The sequence below is a fragment of the Leucoraja erinacea genome, chromosome 15, assembly GCF_028641065.1.
Source record: "Leucoraja erinacea ecotype New England chromosome 15, Leri_hhj_1, whole genome shotgun sequence".
In the NCBI taxonomy this organism is placed as follows: Eukaryota; Metazoa; Chordata; class Chondrichthyes; order Rajiformes; family Rajidae; genus Leucoraja; species Leucoraja erinaceus.
In genome coordinates this window covers 35202330-35222630 of record NC_073391.1, presented here as the reverse complement: position 1 = coordinate 35222630, position 20301 = coordinate 35202330, and the positions used below count along the sequence as shown (strand labels likewise).

Sequence of the window (20301 nt, the reverse complement as noted above, 5' to 3'; positions counted from 1 at the left end):
GGATGATCAGCCATGATCACATTGAATGGCGGTGCTGGCTCGAAGGGCCGAATGGCCTACTCCTGCACCTATTGTCTATTATGGGGTGAAGACAGGAGAATGGGGTTGAGGGGAAAGATAAATTATTCATGATTGAATGGTGGAGTGGACTCAATGGGCCAAATGGCCTTATTCTGCTCCTAGAAGTTATGAACATGACCAAGGCTCCGGTCCTTATTCAGATGTCGATGGAGATCACACATGTATTGCTGTACAGATGCTCAGTAAATAGTTTCTGACAGTCTCATAGCCCAGGCCGTCACGTTGTAGATCTTATCAACGTTACATCCGCCAAACTCCGGGGATCTCCCATTCTGCATTCCCCACTCTTCATTCCCCGCCCTACATTCCTCACTCTCCCCGTCTTGGTTCCCTCAACTTCGGGCCCTTGTATCAGACACGGTCTCTTTCTCAAGGCAGTGGGACAGCTGGGATGTCAGCACCCCGACCAGTGGATGAACAATGTCACCTCACCCCCATCCCCCGACCCAGCAGCTCAGTGAGCAGCCAGCCTGCAACCTGGAACCAAACTAATGCCCTCCTTGCAAAGGCCTCGTCCCTGAAAACACTGCTCCCAGTGTGCACACACACACACTGTACAATCTCTGTCTGCAGCTGCATCATTGGGCATGGAGCCAGGAGGGAGGGATTGATCAAACCCTCCTTTAGAGCACAGAATGGTGCAGCACAGGAACAGGCCTATCGGCCCACCATGTCTATGCCGATCTCAAATCCAACTCAAATCTCAAATGCCATCAGTCCACAATGGTCAATAACCCTCCATTGACTGCAGCTTCCAGCACCTATCTAACCATACCTCCATTGCCCGCAGCTTCCTGTCCAATTATACCTCCTCCAATGACTTCAATGACCTGTCTTCTATGACCAAACAAATTTTAATCCCAATTTACCAAGTCACCATGGATCTCATGCACCTTAATCCTCTGGATCAGCCTAGCAGGAGGAAACTTATCAATGCCTTTGTAAAGTTCACAGCGCCACCCATTGTCTTTTGGATGATGACAATGTTGGTTCTTTACAAGTTTTAAAAGGTAGGTTATTAATCTGGACAATTATTCTTGTTATGTTTTTGGACAATTCATTTGGGTCTTGTGTCTCCTGTGGACCAGGGTATTCCTTATCCGTTCAATGTCTAGAACGAATGAGTTCTAACTGTTGAACCCAGAGCCCAGTCACACTTGCCCTGTGCACAGGAAAGATCTCAACAGGACATGATATCTGGCAGCAGAAGAGCCAGTGATCAGCGCCAGTGTAGCACTGACCACAAGCACATGTTTACAGGAAACAGACGTCTGAATTCCTGGAACTGAAACACAAGAGCACATTGCTGGGCCACTATTCTCCATGAAGATGTCAACCAAGAGACAGATATTTGTATTTCCACCATCCCATCAGGAGTGCGCTGGTCCCTCGGCACCCATCACATTATCTGTCAGAAGCCTCAAAGAGACCGCGGTGGAAGTAGACAACAGGGTGACTTTTCCCAGTGCGGGGGTCAGACCCGGGCCAGTGTGGGGGTCAGACCCGGGCCAGTGCGGGGGTCAGACCCGGGCCAGTGCGGGGGTCAGACCCGGGCCAGTGCGGGGGTCAGACCCGGGCCAGTGCGGGGGTCAGACCCGGGCCAGTGCGGGGGTCAGACCCGGGCCAGTGCGGGGGTCAGACCCGGGCCAGTGCGGGGGTCAGACCCGGGCCAGTGTGACCCGGGCCAGGGGGTCAGACCCGGGCCAGTGCGGGGGTCAGACCCGGGCCAGTGTGGGGGTCAGACCCGGGCCAGTGCGGGGGTCAGACCCGGGCCAGTGCGGGGGTAAGACCCGGGCCAGTGCGGGGGTCAGACCCGGGCCAGTGCGGGGGTCAGACCCGGGCCCGGGGGTCAGACCCGGCCAAGAGGGCCAGTGGGGGGGGGGGGGGGGGGGGGGGGGGGGGGGGGGTTAGACCGGGCCAGTGTGGGGGTCAGACCCGGGCCAGTGCGGGGGTCAGACCCAGGCCAGTGCGGGGCTCAGACCCAGGCCAGTGCGGGGCTCAGACCCAGGCCAGTGCGGGGCTCAGACCCGGGCCAGTGCGGTGGTCAGACCCAGGCCAGTGCTAGAACCCCAGCACTTGAACTGTCCACTGCTGGAGTTGTAAAGCACACAACACACAAGCCACACAGACAGACATGGTACACAACAAACCTGCCAACCATAAGTGGAGGGCGGGGGGGTGAGGATCGCATCCAGACAGGGTGCATGAAGATTACGGAGAAGATTTTAATTCCCTGCCCCACTCACACTGACCGATCCATCTGTCACAGCGAGGCCTAACGTAAGCCAAGAGCTGCATCTCATCTTGTGTCTGTGCACAGAGCAGTCTCCTGAACCCAGTACTGAAACTAAACTTCAGCAAAGGTGACTTCTGTCAGTGTCAGTCATCCTGTGTGATATTGGGTCTGTTTGTTTGTTTTTAATCTCCCTTTATTCTCCCTCTGGGAGTGGGGGAGCTGGCCCAGTCTGACCTGCCAGGCCAGTCTCCCTCTGTATTTCACAACTCTTTTGCCTGCGTTCTCACTCTCTACCTGTTCCCATTCATTCACTGACCACAGGTAACATTTACAGATCATCCCCATGGTCGCCCCGGTTTTACCCCGTCAGAGACACCAACCCTCCCCCACCCTCGCTGCACGTTAACACGCTTCTTTAGCCTCATCCCCAGTTCTGACCAAGGGTCGCCAACCCGACTCTGTTTCTATTTCCCCACACGCTGCCTGACCTGCTGAGTAATTCCTCTGAACGTTTGAATGGCATCAGCAACATCCCAGGGCATGAACCTGTGGATAAGGGAAGAACCCTGGACTGGGAGTAGAAGGTGGGCAGAGGAAGATTGGTCGATGTAGAGAGGCTGGGGTGAAGGCCAGACGGCAGCAATGAGTGGAAGATGGTCATTAGCGGTGGTCAGGGTTGTCAGGCAGGCTCCATGTCCCTGGTGCAGGAGAGGAGCGCAAGGTCGGGTGGGACAGGCAGGAGTGCGGGTGTCGGGCTGGTGGGTCAGTAGATTGGAATGAGTGCGGTGGTGGTGGGCTGTTGGTTCTTTCTGAACAGAGGGAGTCATACGGAAAGCCGGCTATGTAGCAGCTTGTGTTGAGGTGGCAAAACACATCAGGGTTCCCCACGAGTTAACGTCAGGTGTGTGTAGAGAGAGCTCCCGAACAACAAATACAGGCTTCAAACAACTTGAAGATCGATCCCAATGTGGATTTGGTTTGTTATTTCAGTGACATTTGAATGCGGAGCTTTCAGCAGCACGAGGCGCAGGATCTAATTCCCCCCGCAGTGACAAGGCAGCACGCTGGCTAAAGTCAGCCGTAGTTTCTGACCATTCACCTTCGACCAGGGTAACATGACCCAAGCTACACATGAACATACCTCCATGCAAGCGTCACGGGAGGGCTAGTCATCACGAGGCGTGCAGTGACACTGCACTGCGCGGTGGTTGGCAATAGTTGTATAGACATGAAAGGATTTCCTATCAGACTGGCAACCTCTGGTCGGTACAGGGGAGAGCGGAGTTGATGAGTAATGCCACTCGCGGTTACCTGAACATGCAAGGACTGCGAGAGCTCTTCTCGGATGCGTTTCATTTGCTCTTTTCTCTGTTCTCTGGGAAGTTTATCCACTTCATTTTTAACCTACAAGCATGCAGAGGGTTGGGGGAAGTACATTCCTTTTACACAGGAGCATTCAGCAGGAAAGCTCACGAGCCAGGCTGGGCTAGACCCACGCCCTCGGTTAGCACAAGGGTTAGCAGTTAGTAAAGCTGGCAGCTTCTAAACCACCTGGTGCTAGAGATTAGAAGTGTGTGAAACGGTGCAAACTAACAAGGCCTACTTGAAGACCTTTAACATGCGAGTTTCTGGGAAGCATTGTCCTGGAATCAATCAGAGGAGTGAATTCTGCCAGTTCTGGAGGAATTCTCCAACATTTGAAAATGATGAATTGCAGTGCCTGTATTGCGAGGAAAACAGTGGCCTCCGTGCAGAGGAACAGCGACAAACAGTGATGCGACAGATGCCCATGGAACCGCGCTGGTCTCATTGAGGGGGGGGGAGGAAATAAAGGCCGGAAAGTCCAATGATTGCCATGCGAATGGTGAGAGGCCTCTTCTTGAGCACAGAGCCTTGGTTTAACATCTCCACGGCAGCATTCCCCTCACTCTGCATTATGTTCAACTCTGTGAAGTGGGCACAGCCCGTGGCCTGCTGACTCAAGGGGATGAGAGTGGTCAAAGTGAACGATTTACGAGGATGTTGCTGGGACACTTGCTCGGGTCAGACTCCGTCTGCCATTTCCCCGGCCATTTCTACGTCATTTGTGAAGCTGGAATATTCTGGTCACCTTGGTGAGGGCATTGACCAGGGTGGAGTGCCTCAGTTACAGGGAGAGACTGGACAGACTGAGTCTGTTTGCCTGGGAGCAGAGAAGGCTGAGGAGGCCCCTGATCAGAGTGTAGAAAATGACGATGAGGGGGGGGGATAGATGAGGTCGATAGTCAGACGATTTCTCCGAAAGAACTGTATATAAAATTAGGGGGCATAAATTTAGAAGGATTCAAGGAAGAACGTTTTTCACCGGGAGGGTGGCTGGAATCTGGAAAGCACTGCATGAGGGAGTGGTGAGAGCAGAGACTCTCGCAACATGGTATCCAGACGACCATCTGAGACAGCATGATGGATAAGACTGCAGAACAAGTGGCCTGAGGGTCTGAGCTACAGGGAGAGGTTGGGTGGGCTATGGCTTATTCATTGGAGGGCAGGAGGCTGAAGGGTGCTATAGCTGTGTATAAAATCATGTGGGGATGCACAGCGTGTTTTCTCCAGGGGAGGAGAAAAATCAGAGGGCATAGTCGGAAGAGGAGTCCCGACCCGAAACGTCGTCCGTCCATTCCCTCCCCAGATGCTGCCTGACCCGCTGAGTTACTCTAGCACTGTGCGTTTTGCTCAAGATTCCAGCAGCTGCAGTTTCTCGTGCCCACACACGAACAGGAATGGTTTAGAGGGATATGGGCCAAACACAACAAGCTTAGATGGGGCACCTTGGTCCCACTGGAAGAGTTGGGTCAATGGGCCTGTTCCCATACTGCCCGACTCCAAGAAACCCCATGTGACATTGGGATTATTACAAGACAGGTAATCACTAAATAAAGTTTACTTTTAGAAGTGAACAGGCATTGTTTCGACAGCACATTCTCAGAACTCGCATGTTAAAAGGATGTTTATATTGTCTTGGAGAGTTGCATGGTATAATCTGCAGCCATATCACCTGGACAGGCAGGCTGACAGGGATATTGAAAGCCCTTTGGTAAACGCATTGCCTGGTGACAGGACTGCAGACTACAGCAAGCTGAGCGTTTATCTGTTCCACTATTCAAGGCCAATCAGCCACCCAGCAACACCAAGCAGAGCTCTACCTAACTCTACAAGCACCGCTCCCCATTTCCAACATTTCCCTCCTATACCCGAGGCTTAAAGTGCTCGGAGCAAAAGAAGAGAAAATGGGAGCAACTACTGACAAAATTAGGTTAAAAGTTAAAACTACCAACTTCCAAAAGAAGACACCAGCAGCGACTAGGTGACTAAATCCTTACTGCAGTTAGGAGGCCCTGATGGAAGCCTGCCTTCCTTCAGTTACTTAACCACACCACGTTAGTAGATTGGAGAAAACAGGCAGTTACAAAGTTAAAGGAGAGGATAGTGCAGAACCACAGTGGAGCACAGTTGTTCACTGCACTGAAGGCATGGTGCCAGGACAGCACGAGGCAGAGACTGCAGTTGCTTGGTGTGTTGCTGGCTTGACTCTACTGGGCTGCAGAATCCACCACAGGTAGAAAGAAGGCGGCCACTATCCGCCCAGGGTGGGGTGCTTCAGGTCTCGTTACCCGACGGGGGATAGCAGTGACCGTACAGCGTGTTCCTGTCCCACACTCTCCTCTGGCCCGCAGCTTTGCCAGCTCCACTCTTCAGCTGAGAAATTGGCAGGGATTGGGCTGTGGTTGGCAACATGCCCTCAGAGGCCTGGCCGCGGTTGGAGGGAGGTTGTGGCTCGGCCAGTCTCTGCCTCACACCTCCATGCCAAGCGGCAGCACATCACCAGGCGCAGTGCCCCATTCTCCAGGGCCCAGCGGAGGTGCAGCCCAGCAGACTGGGACAACACTGGTCGGACATCACACTCACCAGTACAATACATAGGTAGGATGGGTCGGAAAGATTTAGCGGGATTTAGCCAAACATGGGCAGGTAGGATTAACTTAGATGGGTCGGTATGGATGAGTTGGGCCGAAGGGCCTGTTTCTGTGCTCTGACGAGAACTTCAAGTGGCTCTCCAACACTGGGAAAGACCATCAGAACAGTGATGGCCCTCCCGCCCCTCACCCCCCTCCTCTGTTCCAGCCCCGCTCAGCAAAGCGTTTCCCCAATGCCAGTCCTACACCAAGCAACTCTGCTGCCTCGGTTATGGGAGGAATGTCCGGCAGAAGAAAGAGGTAAGAGTCACCAGCTATTACACCGCCACCACACCGCACACCCAGAGAGCCGACGGCGAACCAAAGTGCTCAAACCAAACAATAGACACGTGAAATGCACATAAATCAAACTGAAATCAGCAACATCGTCAAATGATAAAACATTAACAGTAACAAAAACAAAACACTGTTGGACAGGTACCAGAGCACAGACTGCACACTGCTGCAAGGTAAACCACGCCATACTCTGGCTGAAGGTTTCCCGACTTGAAACGTCACCTATCCATGGTCTCTGCCTGACCTGCTGAGTTACTCCAGCATTTTGTGTCCCACTCTCGCTGTCAGCTGCTGTAAAGGGCAGCTGTACTTTCACTCCCACCCGGATTATATAAGGATGTGTGTACAATGCTGCATCTGCCTCTGGTACCTGTCCTCCAGTCCACAACAAGGCACTGCAACACAGCGTTACTTCAGAGAGCAGCCCCTAACATACTTACCTGTGCAGTCCCAACCAGCACTGGGTTAGAGCCAACTGCTCTTTGAGAACGTCTATGGTAGATGGGAAGGGAGCAACGGTTGCGATGCACCACCTCCCCGCGCTGAACCTCTGCCATCTGCAGCCATTTCCAGTTCTTTTTAATCTCACACTCAGGGCAGGTACAGAGAGGAAAAAGAGAGAGAAAAAGAGAGGAAAAAAAAGAGAGAGGAAAAAAAGTGAAAAGAGAGAGGAAAAAAATGTGAAAAGCGAGAGGATAAAAAGTGGAGAGCGAGAAAAAGTGAGAAAAGGAGAAAAAAAGAGATTCAGAGAGCGAGACAGCGAGAGAGAGAGACAGCGAGAGAGAGAGAGCGAGAGAGAGAGAGAGCGAGCGAGAGAGCGAGAGAGAGAGAGCGAGAGAGAGAGAGCGAGAGAGAGAGCGAGAGAGAGAGAGAGAGAGAGAGAGAGAGAGAGAGAGAGACAGAGAGAGAGAGACAGCGAGAGAGAGAGAGAGAGAGAGAGACAGAGAGAGAGAGACAGCGAGAGAGAGAGACAGCGAGAGAGAGAGACAGCGAGAGAGAGAGACAGCGAGAGAGAGAGACAGCGAGAGAGAGAGAGCGAGAGAGAGAGAGAGAGAGAGAGAGAGAGAGCGAGAGAGAGAGAGAGAGAGAGAGAGAGAGAGAGAGAGAGAGAGAGAGAGCGAGAGAGAGAGAGAGAGAGAGAGAGAGAGAGAGAGAGAGAGAGAGAGAGAGAGAGAGAGAGAGAGAGAGAGAGAGAGAGACAGAGAGAGAGAGAGAGAGAGAGAGAGAGAGACAGAGAGAGAGACAGAGAGAGAGAGAGAGAGAGAGAGACAGAGAGAGAGAGAGAGAGAGAGAGAGAGAGAGAGAGAGACAGAGAGAGAGAGAGAGAGAGAGACAGAGAGAGAGAGAGAGAGAGAGAGAGAGACAGAGAGAGATCCCTACACTGTGCATCACCACTCACAGGGCAGGCAGAGAGAAAGAACTCCCCCTATATAGTCCATCACACTAGCAGGTACAGCCTGGGATTAAATGTAGAGTGCATCCCATCCATTCTGCCTCATGAATGTCTCCCAACACAGCTGATCTGGGTCCATCAGTAACACTGTGCTGTACATTGCAACTTGAAGCACAACCAGATTAACTCAAAGCCCCCTCAGGTACCAAGTCTGCTCTCGTCAAAGTGAAGCTTACGTTCCTGAGCAAATGGAAAATCTATCTTCAGGCATCAGCTTGTGTAAATACAGTGTGTTGTTTTCAGGAAACACAGGGCAGGTAACTGACCAGGTGACAGTGCACATACAGGTGACAATATACAGGTGGGGAGAATAAGCTATTCGTCGTTAGTTTGACAGAGGTCACCACCACAGGGTGCATGTCTCATTACAGGGGAATAGTGTGAAATGGCAACACTGCTGTGTCCCTGGGCAAAGCTGAGCCCTGGCACCCGCTAGAGAGCTGGTAAATCAGCTGGAGATAACTGTGAATGTTTGGCAACTCTGCCAGGGAGTCCCTGGAAAAGGAACATGCGGTGTCCATGGACACCAGGTGGGGATTTCCAAGACCACTGGGCACTGCGGGGGATTAATGCACCTTAGACCAGGATTGTGATATAGTTATTTAATATTTAGTGTTTAAGAATATTTGGTATTTTTTGTATTGGTGGTGGTGGGTGTGTTTGTTTTGTAAATATTATTGTTTGAAAGAATTGAATCAATTTATTTTCGGTAAAATAATAAGACAACACCAGCAGTGTTCAACAACATGGTCTACATCCGTCACAGGGATGGAGGGACTGAGGCGGCTGCCCGGAGTACAGGCACTCTCCTTGGCTTCTAAAGCGTAAATCTGTGTCTGACGTTACTAAACAGGGGATGATCAAACTCCGACTGGTCCAGGTCGGATCCACTGCCACCACTGAGGGCTACAACGTGCGGGTTTTCACTCCCCTGGTGAGCACCAACCACACACTCTCCCTGCTGGGGTGTGTGTAACCTAGAGTCCTGTCCCCCCAGCCTGCGCTGGGTACCCCTGGCACCCTCTCAACTCAGTCACCCCCTCAACTGAGAGAGCCAGCTCCCGACACCCCTCCCCTCACACTGCTACCCCCTCCCCTCACAGTGCCAGCCCCTGCCATTCCCTGTTCCCACCCCTCAATTGCAGTGCCAGCCCCTGCCATTCACTCCACACATTGTCAGCCCCTGCCCTCACACATTGCCCCCATCCCCCCGGCTACACAGTGCCAGTCCCAACCACCCCTCCCATCGCACAGTGCCACCCATTCCCCCCCACACACTGCGAGCCGCTCAGCCTTGTCCAACAGTCTCACCTCCTTCTTGCGATTCTTTAACATGCTCTGGAACTTGGACAGCTCCTTCTCCTGGTCTGACTTGATTCTCTTTGCCTCGTCCCGCAGCCGGGTGGTGTGGTCCTGTTCCAGCCGCTCGATTGTCTGCTTCTGCTGCCGCTCCAGGTTTTCAATCTCCTGGTCGTACTGACGTTTCTTACTCTGTCGGCAAACAGCAATGCAGAGAAACTATATGCTGCACTCTGGCATTCCTCCCTCCTCTCTACACTGCACTTGTATGTGGCTTGTATGGTATTATTATCTAACTTGATTGGTTAGCAGATAACTAAAAGTGTTTAACTTGGGTACATATGGCAAGAATAGACCTGAAGCTAAATCTTTCCTCAGAGTCTCCCCATTTAACATCATGGTAAGAATTCCATCCCAGCAGCTTCATTTAGTTTAGTTTATTATCACGGCACGGTGGGGCAGCGATAGAGTTGCTGTCTTAAAGCCCCTGTCCCACTTAGGAGACCTAAACAGCAACCGCTGGTGACCTTGCCCGTCACCCAAGGTTTCCATGAGGTCACCGGAGGTTTTGGTCACTTTCCTAATGGCCGAAAGTGGTCGAGGCTTCATCTAGGTTGCTGCTATTTTTTCATCATGATTAAAACCGGCCTCGACTAAAAATAGGTTGCCGTTTTAAAAATCGATAATTTTTTTGTGTCGCATGTCTAGTCGAAGCCGGTTTTCTTCATAGTCGAGGAAGGTTTTCAACACATGCGTGGGAGGTGGTAGGAGGTTTCAGGTCACCTCGACCTTGATTTTTTTTTTGGGTGGCGGGCAAGGTCACCAGAGGTTGCTGTTTAGGTCTCCTAAGTGGGACAGGGGCATAGTGCCAGAATCCCGGGTTTGATCCCGACTACGGGTGCTGCTGTACGGAGTTTGTACGTTCTTCCCGTGACCTGTGTGGGTTTACTCCAGGTGCTCTGGTTTCCTCCCACACTCCGAGTGTGTGCAGGATAGTGTTAGCGCCGGTCGGCACGGACTCGGTGGGCCAAAGGTTAACCATACAGTGGAGAGACAATACATGATTACAATTGTGCCATCTACAGTCTACAGATTGGTTGGAGTAGAGATTTTTAAAAAGTGGAGCATTGGTAAAGAGTATTTGCAGATCTACTATTTTGACCAGCACACGTGGTGTCGCCCTGGCTTGGCCGCCATCGTGGTTTGTCTTTTTATAAATATAGTTTCAAAGGTGTTGGGGAGGCAGAAGGTTAGGTTAGTGTGCAAGGGCCTCAGTCAGAGGTGGGGGCAGCAGACTGATCCAGTGGTGGAGGGAAAGGAGAGCAGCTGGGACTATGGAGGTGTTGGAGCAAGGTGCCACCTCGTCCCCTTGCACTGATAACCCCTCCCCTCACACTATTACCCCCTCCCACACTCCCCACCCTCTTACCTCACACTGCCACCCTGCATCAGAGAGAGCAGAGGTCTGTTGGGAGGGAGGGGAGAGGTTGGCTGGAGACTGGAGCAGCAGTGAGCCCATGTCAGAGGGATGGGTGGTGCAGTGTTAAGAGGTGAGGATGATCGGGAGTCATGACCATGAGACATAGGAGCAAAATTAGGCCATTTGGCCCATCGAGCCTACTCCACCATTCAATCATGGCTGATCTATCTCTCCCTCCTAACCCCTTTCTCTTGCCTTCTCCCCATAACTCTTTGCCCCATACTAATCAATAATCTATCTATCCCTGCCTTAAATCCATTGACTTGGCTCCACAGCCTGTGGCAAAAAAATCCCCAGATTCACCACCTTCTGACTAAAGAAATTCCTCCTCATCTCCTTCCTAAAGGAAGATCCTTTAATTCTGATGCAATGACCTCTGGTCCTAGATTCACCAACTAGCAGAAACATCCTCTCCACATCCACACTATCCAAGCCTTTCACAATGCGCCACCATTCTCCTGCCCTCTCCCCGTAACCTTCGACTCCCTTATTAGTGAAGAACCTATCATACTCGGTTTTAAAAATACCCAATGACATGGCCTCCACAGGCATTTTTGGCAATAAATTCCACAAATTCATCACACTCTAATTAAAAAAAATCCTACTCATCTCCCTGTCCTTTTATTCGCAGGCTGTGCCCTCTGGTCCCAGACTCTCCCACTACTGGAAACAGCCTCTCCACATCCACTCTATCTAGTCCTTTCATTATTCAGTAGGTTTCAATGAGATCCCCCCCTCCCCCTCATCCTTCTAAACATTAGAGAGTACAGGCCCAGAGGCATCAAATGTTCCTCAAGCTTTAACCTAATCATCCCCGTGATCATTCTCATCAACCTTCTCTAGACCCTCTCCAATGTCAGCATGTCCTTCCTCATAGATGGGGCCAAAAACTCCTCAGAATATGCCAAATGAGGCACGACCCATGCCTTATAGAACCTCAGCATTACATCCTTGAGCAAAGGGGGGGTGAGAGGATTCAGGAATTTGGGGTGGAGGCAGGAGCAAATGTATCCGCTATTTTCGAGGGAAGGGAAGCCTTCTGGTGCTGGACAAGGGGACAGGATTGGTGACTGCATCGTCCAGCATTCGAGAAGGAAGATATTGTTAGTGCCGGCAAACAGCTGCAGTCTTTTTAAAGTTAAACTAACAAATAAGTGGGTTGAGGTACACGTTGAGATCGACTATAGAAAGTGGTAGAGGAGAAACATCTTAACGATTCAGGAATTTATAAAAATAGCAGACTAACTACCGGGAAGGATCCAGAGCACAGCTGCAGCACTTTAAATAGTCGCGGCTTTACTGAGCGCATTCTAGACCGCATCTTATTCTGAGTGTGTCTGCGACGCTGGAATCTGAGTGATAAACGTGGGCAGCAAAGTAAAGGAAGGAGAAATGGAGACACGAGACACGGCAGTTGCTGGAACCTTGAGAAAAGCAACAAAGTGCTGGAGGAACTCAGCAGGTCAGGCAATGTCTGTGGAGGGAATGGACAGATGATGCTTCAAGTCAGGACTGGAGTCTAAAGAAGGGTCCCGACCCAAAATATTGTCTGCCAATTCCCTCCACAGATGCTGCCTGGCCTGCTGAGTTCGTCCAATGCTGAGTGTTTTGCTCAAGTTTGTCTGGCACGTTTCTGGTCACTTGCGCCATTCCCCTGTGAACAGCTTCCTCTCACACATCTTACACCAGGCAGCCAGACGGGACGCACTCCTTCCACTCTGCCAACGCCTCGGCTCCCCGCCGCGGTGACTGCCAGTGACGGGACTCACCGTCATCTCCTGCTCGAAGCGGCGGAAGATGTGCTCGCGCTGCTGCTGCAGCTTGTTGCTCAGCTGCTGCTGCGTGCGCTGCTCCTCCTTCTGCAGCAGCCGCAGCTCCCGCAACTCCTGGCGCCTGCAGGGGGAACAGAGAGGCGGCTGTGAGCCCATCCCCACACGGAGAAACAGAGAGACCCCACGGCTCAGACCAGTCATTTTGCAGGAAGCCCGGACATATCGGAGCGGGGCGATAAGGTGCTCTGTAAACACGGGCCACTCCCGCAGAGAGCAGTTCTGGGAGCAGGGAAGTAGAATTGGGTAGGTTACAGGACGGTTCAACACCCTGACATCAGTGGGAAAGGCTTGCGTACGGAAACCACTGTGAAATCCCATAGTGGCAAAGAGCCTAGGCATTCTGCATGAACAAGGTGGGCACAGGGGCTGTATGCACGCTGTACAGCTCCAAGACAAAAAAATATTTTCATCAAATCCAATTGTTGTCCTGCAGAAATACATTTTCCCCAATCACCCCCCTTTCCCCGAGTTAGACACAAAATGCTGGAGTAGCAACTCTGGAGAACATTTGGGTGGTTCAGTGGCAGAGTTGCTGCTTCACAGCGCCAATGACCTGGGTTCGATCCTGACTACAGGTGCTGTCTGTGTGGAGTTCACAGGTTCTCCCTGCGACTGTGTGGGTTTCTTCCAGATGCTCCCATTTCCTCCCACATCACAAAGACGTGCAGGGTTTGTAGGTGAATTGGCTTCGGTAAATTGCCCTGAGTGTGTAGGATAGAACTAGTGTACGGGGGATCGCTGGTCGGGCGTGACAGTGGGCAGAAGAGCCTGTTTCCACACTGTATCTCTAAAGTAAACTAAACTGAACAAAAACATGGATAGGTGATGTTTAGGGTCAGGATGCTGCATTTCTTCGAGATATTGCCTGACCTGCCGAGTTACCCCAGGATTTTGTGTCTATCTTTGGTGTAAACCAGCCCCTGCAGTTCCTGCCACTACATTTTGACGCGTCCCCAAGTGTTGTTTTCTGAAACTATACGTCACCATCAGCAGAGCCCAGGGTGAGCAGAGGTGGCCACGTACCTGAGATACCTCATTTCCTCATTGCTCTTGTCGTTGTCAGTGACTATTTTTGACGTCGTCACTCTGACCTCCACACCGTCCACCATAAATTTCCGCGTTTTCTTCAGGGTCTTTTTCTGCTGCCGCATTTCCTGACATTTTATAGACCAAGAAACAAATGAGTGTGTGAAGCGCCGCCTGTCCCTGCAGCAAGTACAACTCCAGTGCCCGCCCCGAGTGCCGCGACCCCGTTAACTAAGCGCTCTGTGTAAAGTTGGTTATCGCCACATGCAGGCCATTGCTGTCGCGGCCTCCTGCATGCTCACGTGAGGCCATGAAGAACACGAGTGCTTCACCAAGAGTTGACCACAGCAACGTTCCCACCACACTGGCATGGACTGTGTCTGGTACACCAGACTGTTATGTCAGCCCACACACACACTTCTCCTGTGGTCACAGGCAGAGTGCCGCACAACTGTCTGCAAAAGCAAAGCCCAAAAGCAGACTGACTGCGAATTGCCATCCATCCCAGTCACCATATCCCAGGTGAGTTTACGGGCTCATCTTCCACAGTAAGGGGAGACACATGCCAGAAAAAGCCCATGGAAAAGTAGCTCCATATCCTCATAAACCACAATGGTACCTGCCGCCGCCAGCACTCCTCGCACTGACCACTAAAAACATTGCCCCGCACATCTCCTTTAAACTTTGTCCCCCTCATCTTAAAGTTATGCCATCTTGTATCTGACATTTTCACCCTGGGGGTAAAAAGGTTCTGATTGTCTACCCAATCCATGCCTCTCATAATTTTACAAACCTCTATCAGGTCTCCCCGCGACCTCCAGCATTGCAAGGAAAACAATTCAAGTTAGTCCAGCCTCTCCCTGTAGCCAGTAACACCTAACCCGGGCACCATTCACAAAAGAGCACACAGATACGTTTGGTTTGCACAAGGTTGTTACCTCCCGCGTGCGTGCATTGTTCCCCAGAAGCAGAAAATGCCCCCCCCCCCATGCGTTCTGGCACCACTGCAGGACTCTGCTCCCCGCTCCCCACCACTGTGGCATGCACGGAGTCCTCGCCAACATTCCCCAGTGGCGATAGGCTGCAGATTGTGATGTCAAGTGACCATGTAACGGTTACTTCCCAAGGTCACAGCTGCGACAGAAGGGGCAGCTAACATGTAAAATTTGACCCCCAACGCCTGTAGTTCCTGAAACAGCGCAGCGTTTCAGAAGGGAGGCTTCAAGCTGGCGCCAATGAATTTCACAACATTTTTTTTTTAACTTTCTAAAAGCATTAGGGAGATTGATGGCTGTGATAGAACTTGAAAATGGGCACGGAGGAATTTCCCGACTACAGACATCCAACCATCATGTCAGAGCGATGGGCGCTCAGTAAATGAGTAGCGGCAACACACACTGTCCACCCTTGTCCCCACCGAGCCGTTACCTGGAGTGTTATGGACCCCGTTTCCTTATTGCGGGTCAGGAAGTTGGAGATGGACAGATTCAGGTCGATGCTGCTGCTGCTGTCCGCTATCGACCCGCTGCCAGAGTCCGCGTCTCGCTCCTTCTCTTTGCCCTTAGCCGGAGGGACTGGCTCTAAATTTACTTTCGTCTCCTCGATGGTGTCACTGGTTTCCGAGGTGGTTGCTGGCTTCGCTTCCCGCTGGCTCGCGCTCTCAGCTTCCTTCACGCCGCTACCTCCAGCGGTCTGCGTCTCATTCATCTCTCCGCTCTCCCCAGCCAGCGCCGAGGACGGGCTGGGTTCCGGTTGGGCCTTGGCGTCTGTCTCGGAGGCAACCTCTGCTTTCCCGCCACTCCCAGTCACCGTCTCCACTGGCACAGCCCCCTCAACGTGCACAGGCTGCCTGTCGGAGATCACCCCCAGGTCCCCGGCACCCTTCTCCCGCTCTCCTTCTTCACTTGGGGGAGCTGGACCATCCACAATCGCCTCCCTGTCTCCAGCTCCCAGCTCTGGGCCTGTTGCAATCACACTCTCCCTCGCTTCCACATTAACATCCTCCATCACACTGACATCTTCTTCCTTGGCTGCTTCTTCTGCTCGCTCTGCCACTGCAGTCTTGGCTAGGTCAGCACCTCCCTCAGCCACTACCTCGGTGCCTCGTTCAGTGGCAGTGACCCCCTCTGCCTCAGTGACCCCCTCAGTGGTTCCCTCTGCATCAGTGCGTCCTTCAGCCTCTGCGCCTCCCTCAGCTGGTGCCTCCGCCTCAGGTACTTTCTTTTCCTCTCCGCTCTCTGTTCCGTGACCTCTCTCTGGCTCCATGTCCCTATCCTCCTCGGGCCCTCTGACGTCCTCAGCTGCCTCAATCTCAACCCCTGGGGTCTCAGCTGTGGGCTCCACAACCTTGGGCTCATCCTCTGCTGCGGCAGGCTCTGCGGCAACGGGCTCTGGCGTCTCTCCCACCGCCCTGCACGTCTTCGTCGCTGGTATCCGAGGCATTATTCTCCGTCACCCGCTCCGTGTCGGGCCTCTCGCCCTCGCTGGTGCCGATGCCTTCATCCGACAGCTTGTCGCTGCCCTTGTCCGCGTTCTCCTCCGTGGACTCCGTCTCCATTTTCTCAGACACGGACTCGAGCACAGACGCAGACTGGGAGAGCTTGTCATCCTCAGAGCTGGCCGTGCTGATGTCCGAAGGTGCCCGCTTGTGCCCTGGCACGGCCTGCGGAGAGAGAACAGCACAGTCCCGTTGTTGTTGTACTCCAGTCCACATTTATCCCAGCACAATCCATTAAGTCGATTAAAGACACGCAACACTCTTAAACAGGAACAAGACAAACAGCTAATCCCGGGGGAGCTTGCTCGATGGTGGGCTGTGTTGGAAGCAACTCGGGAGAAGATGAGGCATCTGTGACAGTAGTAAATAAATTAGTTGGTGCCAGTGGGACTGAGCAATGGCAGAAGGAGCATGACAGCAGAAACACAGGCCCTTCGGCCCACAGAGTCTGTACTGATCAGAAGCACCCATTTACACTGACCCTACACTAACCACATTGTTTATTAATATTCCCCTCACGAGGGACACTTCACATTCCAACCTGAACATTCTGTGGGATGTCGAAGGAAACCAGAGCTCCTGAAAAAATCCCATGCGGCTACCGAGAACGTGCAAACTCCACACAGAGCAACACAGCGACGCAGCTTCAGAGCCAGGGGCCAGGTTCGATCCTGATCACAGGTGCGGTCCGTGTGGAGTTTTCATGTTCTCCCTGTGGCCATGTGGGAGATTTTAGATTAATTAGCCTCTGCAAATTGCCACAGTGTGCAGGGAGTAGATGAGAAAATATGGGCAACATAGAACACGTGTGAATGGGTGATCGATAGTCGGCATGGACTTGGTGGGCCGAAGGACAGTGTTGAACCCGGGTCACCAGAGATGCGAGGCAGGAGCTGTACCAGCTGTGCCACCAGTGCAGGGGTTTCTCCACCAGCAGAGCACTGCCCATCGCTGCCAATGTGGGCACATTCAGGGGGTTTAATGCTGGGACTGGCACACTGCCCTCCGATTCACTAACGTAGACGACAGATAACGGCATGGGAAGGAGTAGAGTGGGGGCAGCTCACCGGTGATCGCTAGCTAGGGAGGTAGGTCTGGCAGTAGCTGGGCTTCCTGCATGCTGGCTTGAATGAGGAGGGTACAATGGAGATTGTCAGGGCATCAGGGTCTGCAACACCACAGCAACTATGATCTTCTGCAGGCTATGTCTTTGGTTACACTATGATAGTTAGCACTATTATAGTTATCCATCCTATTATAGAATCATGATTCTTACATTTATTGTATCATTGACTATTACATATTTATCTGTGAATTATCGCATTTACCGGTCCATAAAGCCGCGGCAAGCAAGAGTTTAATTGTTCTGTCACGCTACTCACCGCCGCACTTTCCGAGTCCTCCTCCTCTTCATCCTCCTTGCTCTCCTCGATCTCCTCCGTTACCTCTGCCTTTGCCTCTGCAATCAGCTCCCTCACCGGCTTATTGCTGTTAACATTGACTACAAAGGGATGCTGCAAAGAAAGAGGCTCGGAGTTAAGGCCAGACAGTCAAGCAGGCACAGTTTGTCACTGTTGCTGCCTGTAGCAAGGGGCAGGACTGTACCAGGGATGAGCCCATGTAGTAGGGACAGCAGCACCCGGCATCGAACTGCACTGTAAAGGACATCACGGCTCTGTAGCCGGTAGGTGGGCAGTGGGCAGTGAGCATCACAAGGCTAAACCTTGGGCACAAACAGTCCTCTCAACTTGGCCCTTTCCCCCCAACTTTGTCTGAAGAAGGGTCGCGACCCAAAATGTCAACCATTCCTTCTCTCCAGAGATGCTACCCGTCCCGCTGAGTTACTCCAGCATTTTGTGTCTATCTTCACTTATGGTTTCCCTCAGCCTTCCCTTGTTCAAGTTACAAGCATCCCAATCGTTCTTCACAACTGGTCCTGATGGCCAGGGAGAGATTAAGGACCAAATGTGTGGAGCCAGGGAATGTGGGCAAGGTCCAATATGAATTACTTCTCATCTGCACAAGATTACTGAGTTCAGGTCGGGGAACGTAGATAGCCTGGAGTAGGTTAGTGTTAAGAAAGAAGAGGAGGTGTTTGATATCTTGGATCATACAAAGCTTATTGAATCCCCAGGACCAGATGAGGATTCCCAGGATGATACGAGGAATGTGGGAGAGGAGAGCTGGGACACTGACGGAGATTTTTACATCGTCTTTAGATATAGGTGATTGAACAGAAAACTGGAGGATGGCTAATGGCGTAGCTTTATTTGGAAAGGCTGGGCTGATCAGGAATGGTCAGCATGGCCTTGTGTTGGGATCAGCTTCAATCACTACGTGACAGACACTTAAATGAGGAAGAATATAGAAACAAGGAACTGCAGATCCTAGTTTGCAAAAAAAAGTGCTGGAGTAACTCGGTGGGTGATGTAGTATCCCTGGAGAATGTAGATAGGTGATGTTTTAGGTCGGTACCTTCTTCAGAAATAGGAAAGGCCAGAAGGATTCGGACATAATGCGGGCACATGGGATTGGTGTAGATGGGCAAAACAAAATCGGCATGGACATGATGGGCCTAATGGCCTCAATTCTGTTTGTCCTGTTTATATCCCTACAACTTTGTATGACTCTGACTATAAACAACCCCAAGATCTTTACAGGACAAATATTTAACACCAGTAATATTAGGCTTATCCGAGGAGTTAGCATCTAAAGATGCCGGCAATTTGGGAAGTGGTGTCCAGGTTGTTAGACTGGGTACTGAAACGTCAGCAGGCTGGTCATAGAGTGCACAGTATGGGAACAGGCCCTTCAGCCCACGCCGACCACGTTGGCATGCTGAGCTCATCATATTTTGCCCACAAAATCCTTTCTATCCATATATCTGTCCAGGCACGTGGACGATGAGTGAACGGGAGCAAATAATGAGTGTCTCTCTGCACAATACACGCTGCAAATTGTTCAAACTGGGGATATGCTGACAACTTACACAGTACACTACACCATAACCCAGTGCAGCCACACACACACACTAACGCACCACAAGCAGCAGCCTCTCAACTGTACTCACCGATGCAAGGGGACTCGGCCCAAAGCAGCACAGTCCGACAGACATGAAGCTGCTGCCGTTCCGATTATCTTCGAAGACGAGGACAGACTCAAGTCCCAGCCGCTCTTCTCCCCCCCCCCCACCCCCCCACGCTCAGCTGTTGGTTTCTAAATCTGCCCCGCTCTGACCAGCGGTCTGATATAGAAACCAGCTGTTGCTCACAGTGAGAGGCCCAGAAACTCTGAAAGGCCGAGCCAGTTTCACCGTAGGTGAAGAGCACAGAGACCTCCCAGCTTCTCCCGTTTACTCCGTGAAGAAAGGGACCACCCAAGGAGCAGGGGAGCAGCAAGCACAGTCCATTCCCAGCTGGACAATGTGGTGCGGCATCCCGAGTGAGAGGAGAACGAGCCTGGACCTCACTGGCACTGCCCAATACCAGCAGATGTAAGTGTGAGTGACTGTGCCCAGGGCCACTCAGTGGGAGCCCTGATACTGGCATGTTCCAAGCCCATCTCCAGAGACCTGACACCTGAATCCAGACTGACATAGTGAGTGCAGCACTGCCACTGGGCAACACATTAAACCTGCTGCCTTGGCGGTTTTTGGATATAATCTGGAATTTACCACATTATGCTTGTGTATTTATGAATTGGATGTTATTTAGGTTGGCCTTTGACAATCACATATATTTATGACTTCTTAAAGATATTTAAACAGATATATGGATAGAAAGTGTTTGGAAAGCTATGGGGAAAAATGCTGGCAAATGGGACTAGTCAACAGTGAACATGGACAAGGTGGGCTAACGGGCCTGTCTCCATGCTGGACAGCTCAGAGGCTCGATGACTGAGTGTGGGGTGCAGAGCAAAGGCATTGGGAGTCCGTGCAGTCCACCAGCTTCCACTCACCTGCAGTAGCTGCTGGCACGACCACCTCTGCTCCACGTTCTTGTCCACTGCCTTCTTCAGGAAGTCGTTGAACTCAGGAGACCTGCAGCAAGAAAAAGCAACCAGCAGAGAGAAAGTTAGGGACCTGCAGAGACAATTGAATTGAATTGAA

The 20301-nt window shown here is 51.9% G+C and overlaps 1 protein-coding gene across 1 annotated transcript in view; it reads right to left on the bottom strand.

The window, feature by feature from the left end:
• The window catches only part of slka (STE20-like kinase a), a 69153-nt gene that overhangs the window by 12203 nt on the left and 36649 nt on the right, over nt 1-20301 (bottom strand). Inside the window, 8 exon segments of the mRNA XM_055647144.1 lie at nt 3629-3721; nt 9371-9550; nt 12608-12731; nt 13694-13824; nt 15125-16105; nt 16107-16358; nt 17576-17707; nt 20151-20232. Of these exon segments, the coding sequence (XP_055503119.1) occupies nt 3629-3721; nt 9371-9550; nt 12608-12731; nt 13694-13824; nt 15125-16105; nt 16107-16358; nt 17576-17707; nt 20151-20232 (1975 nt within the window).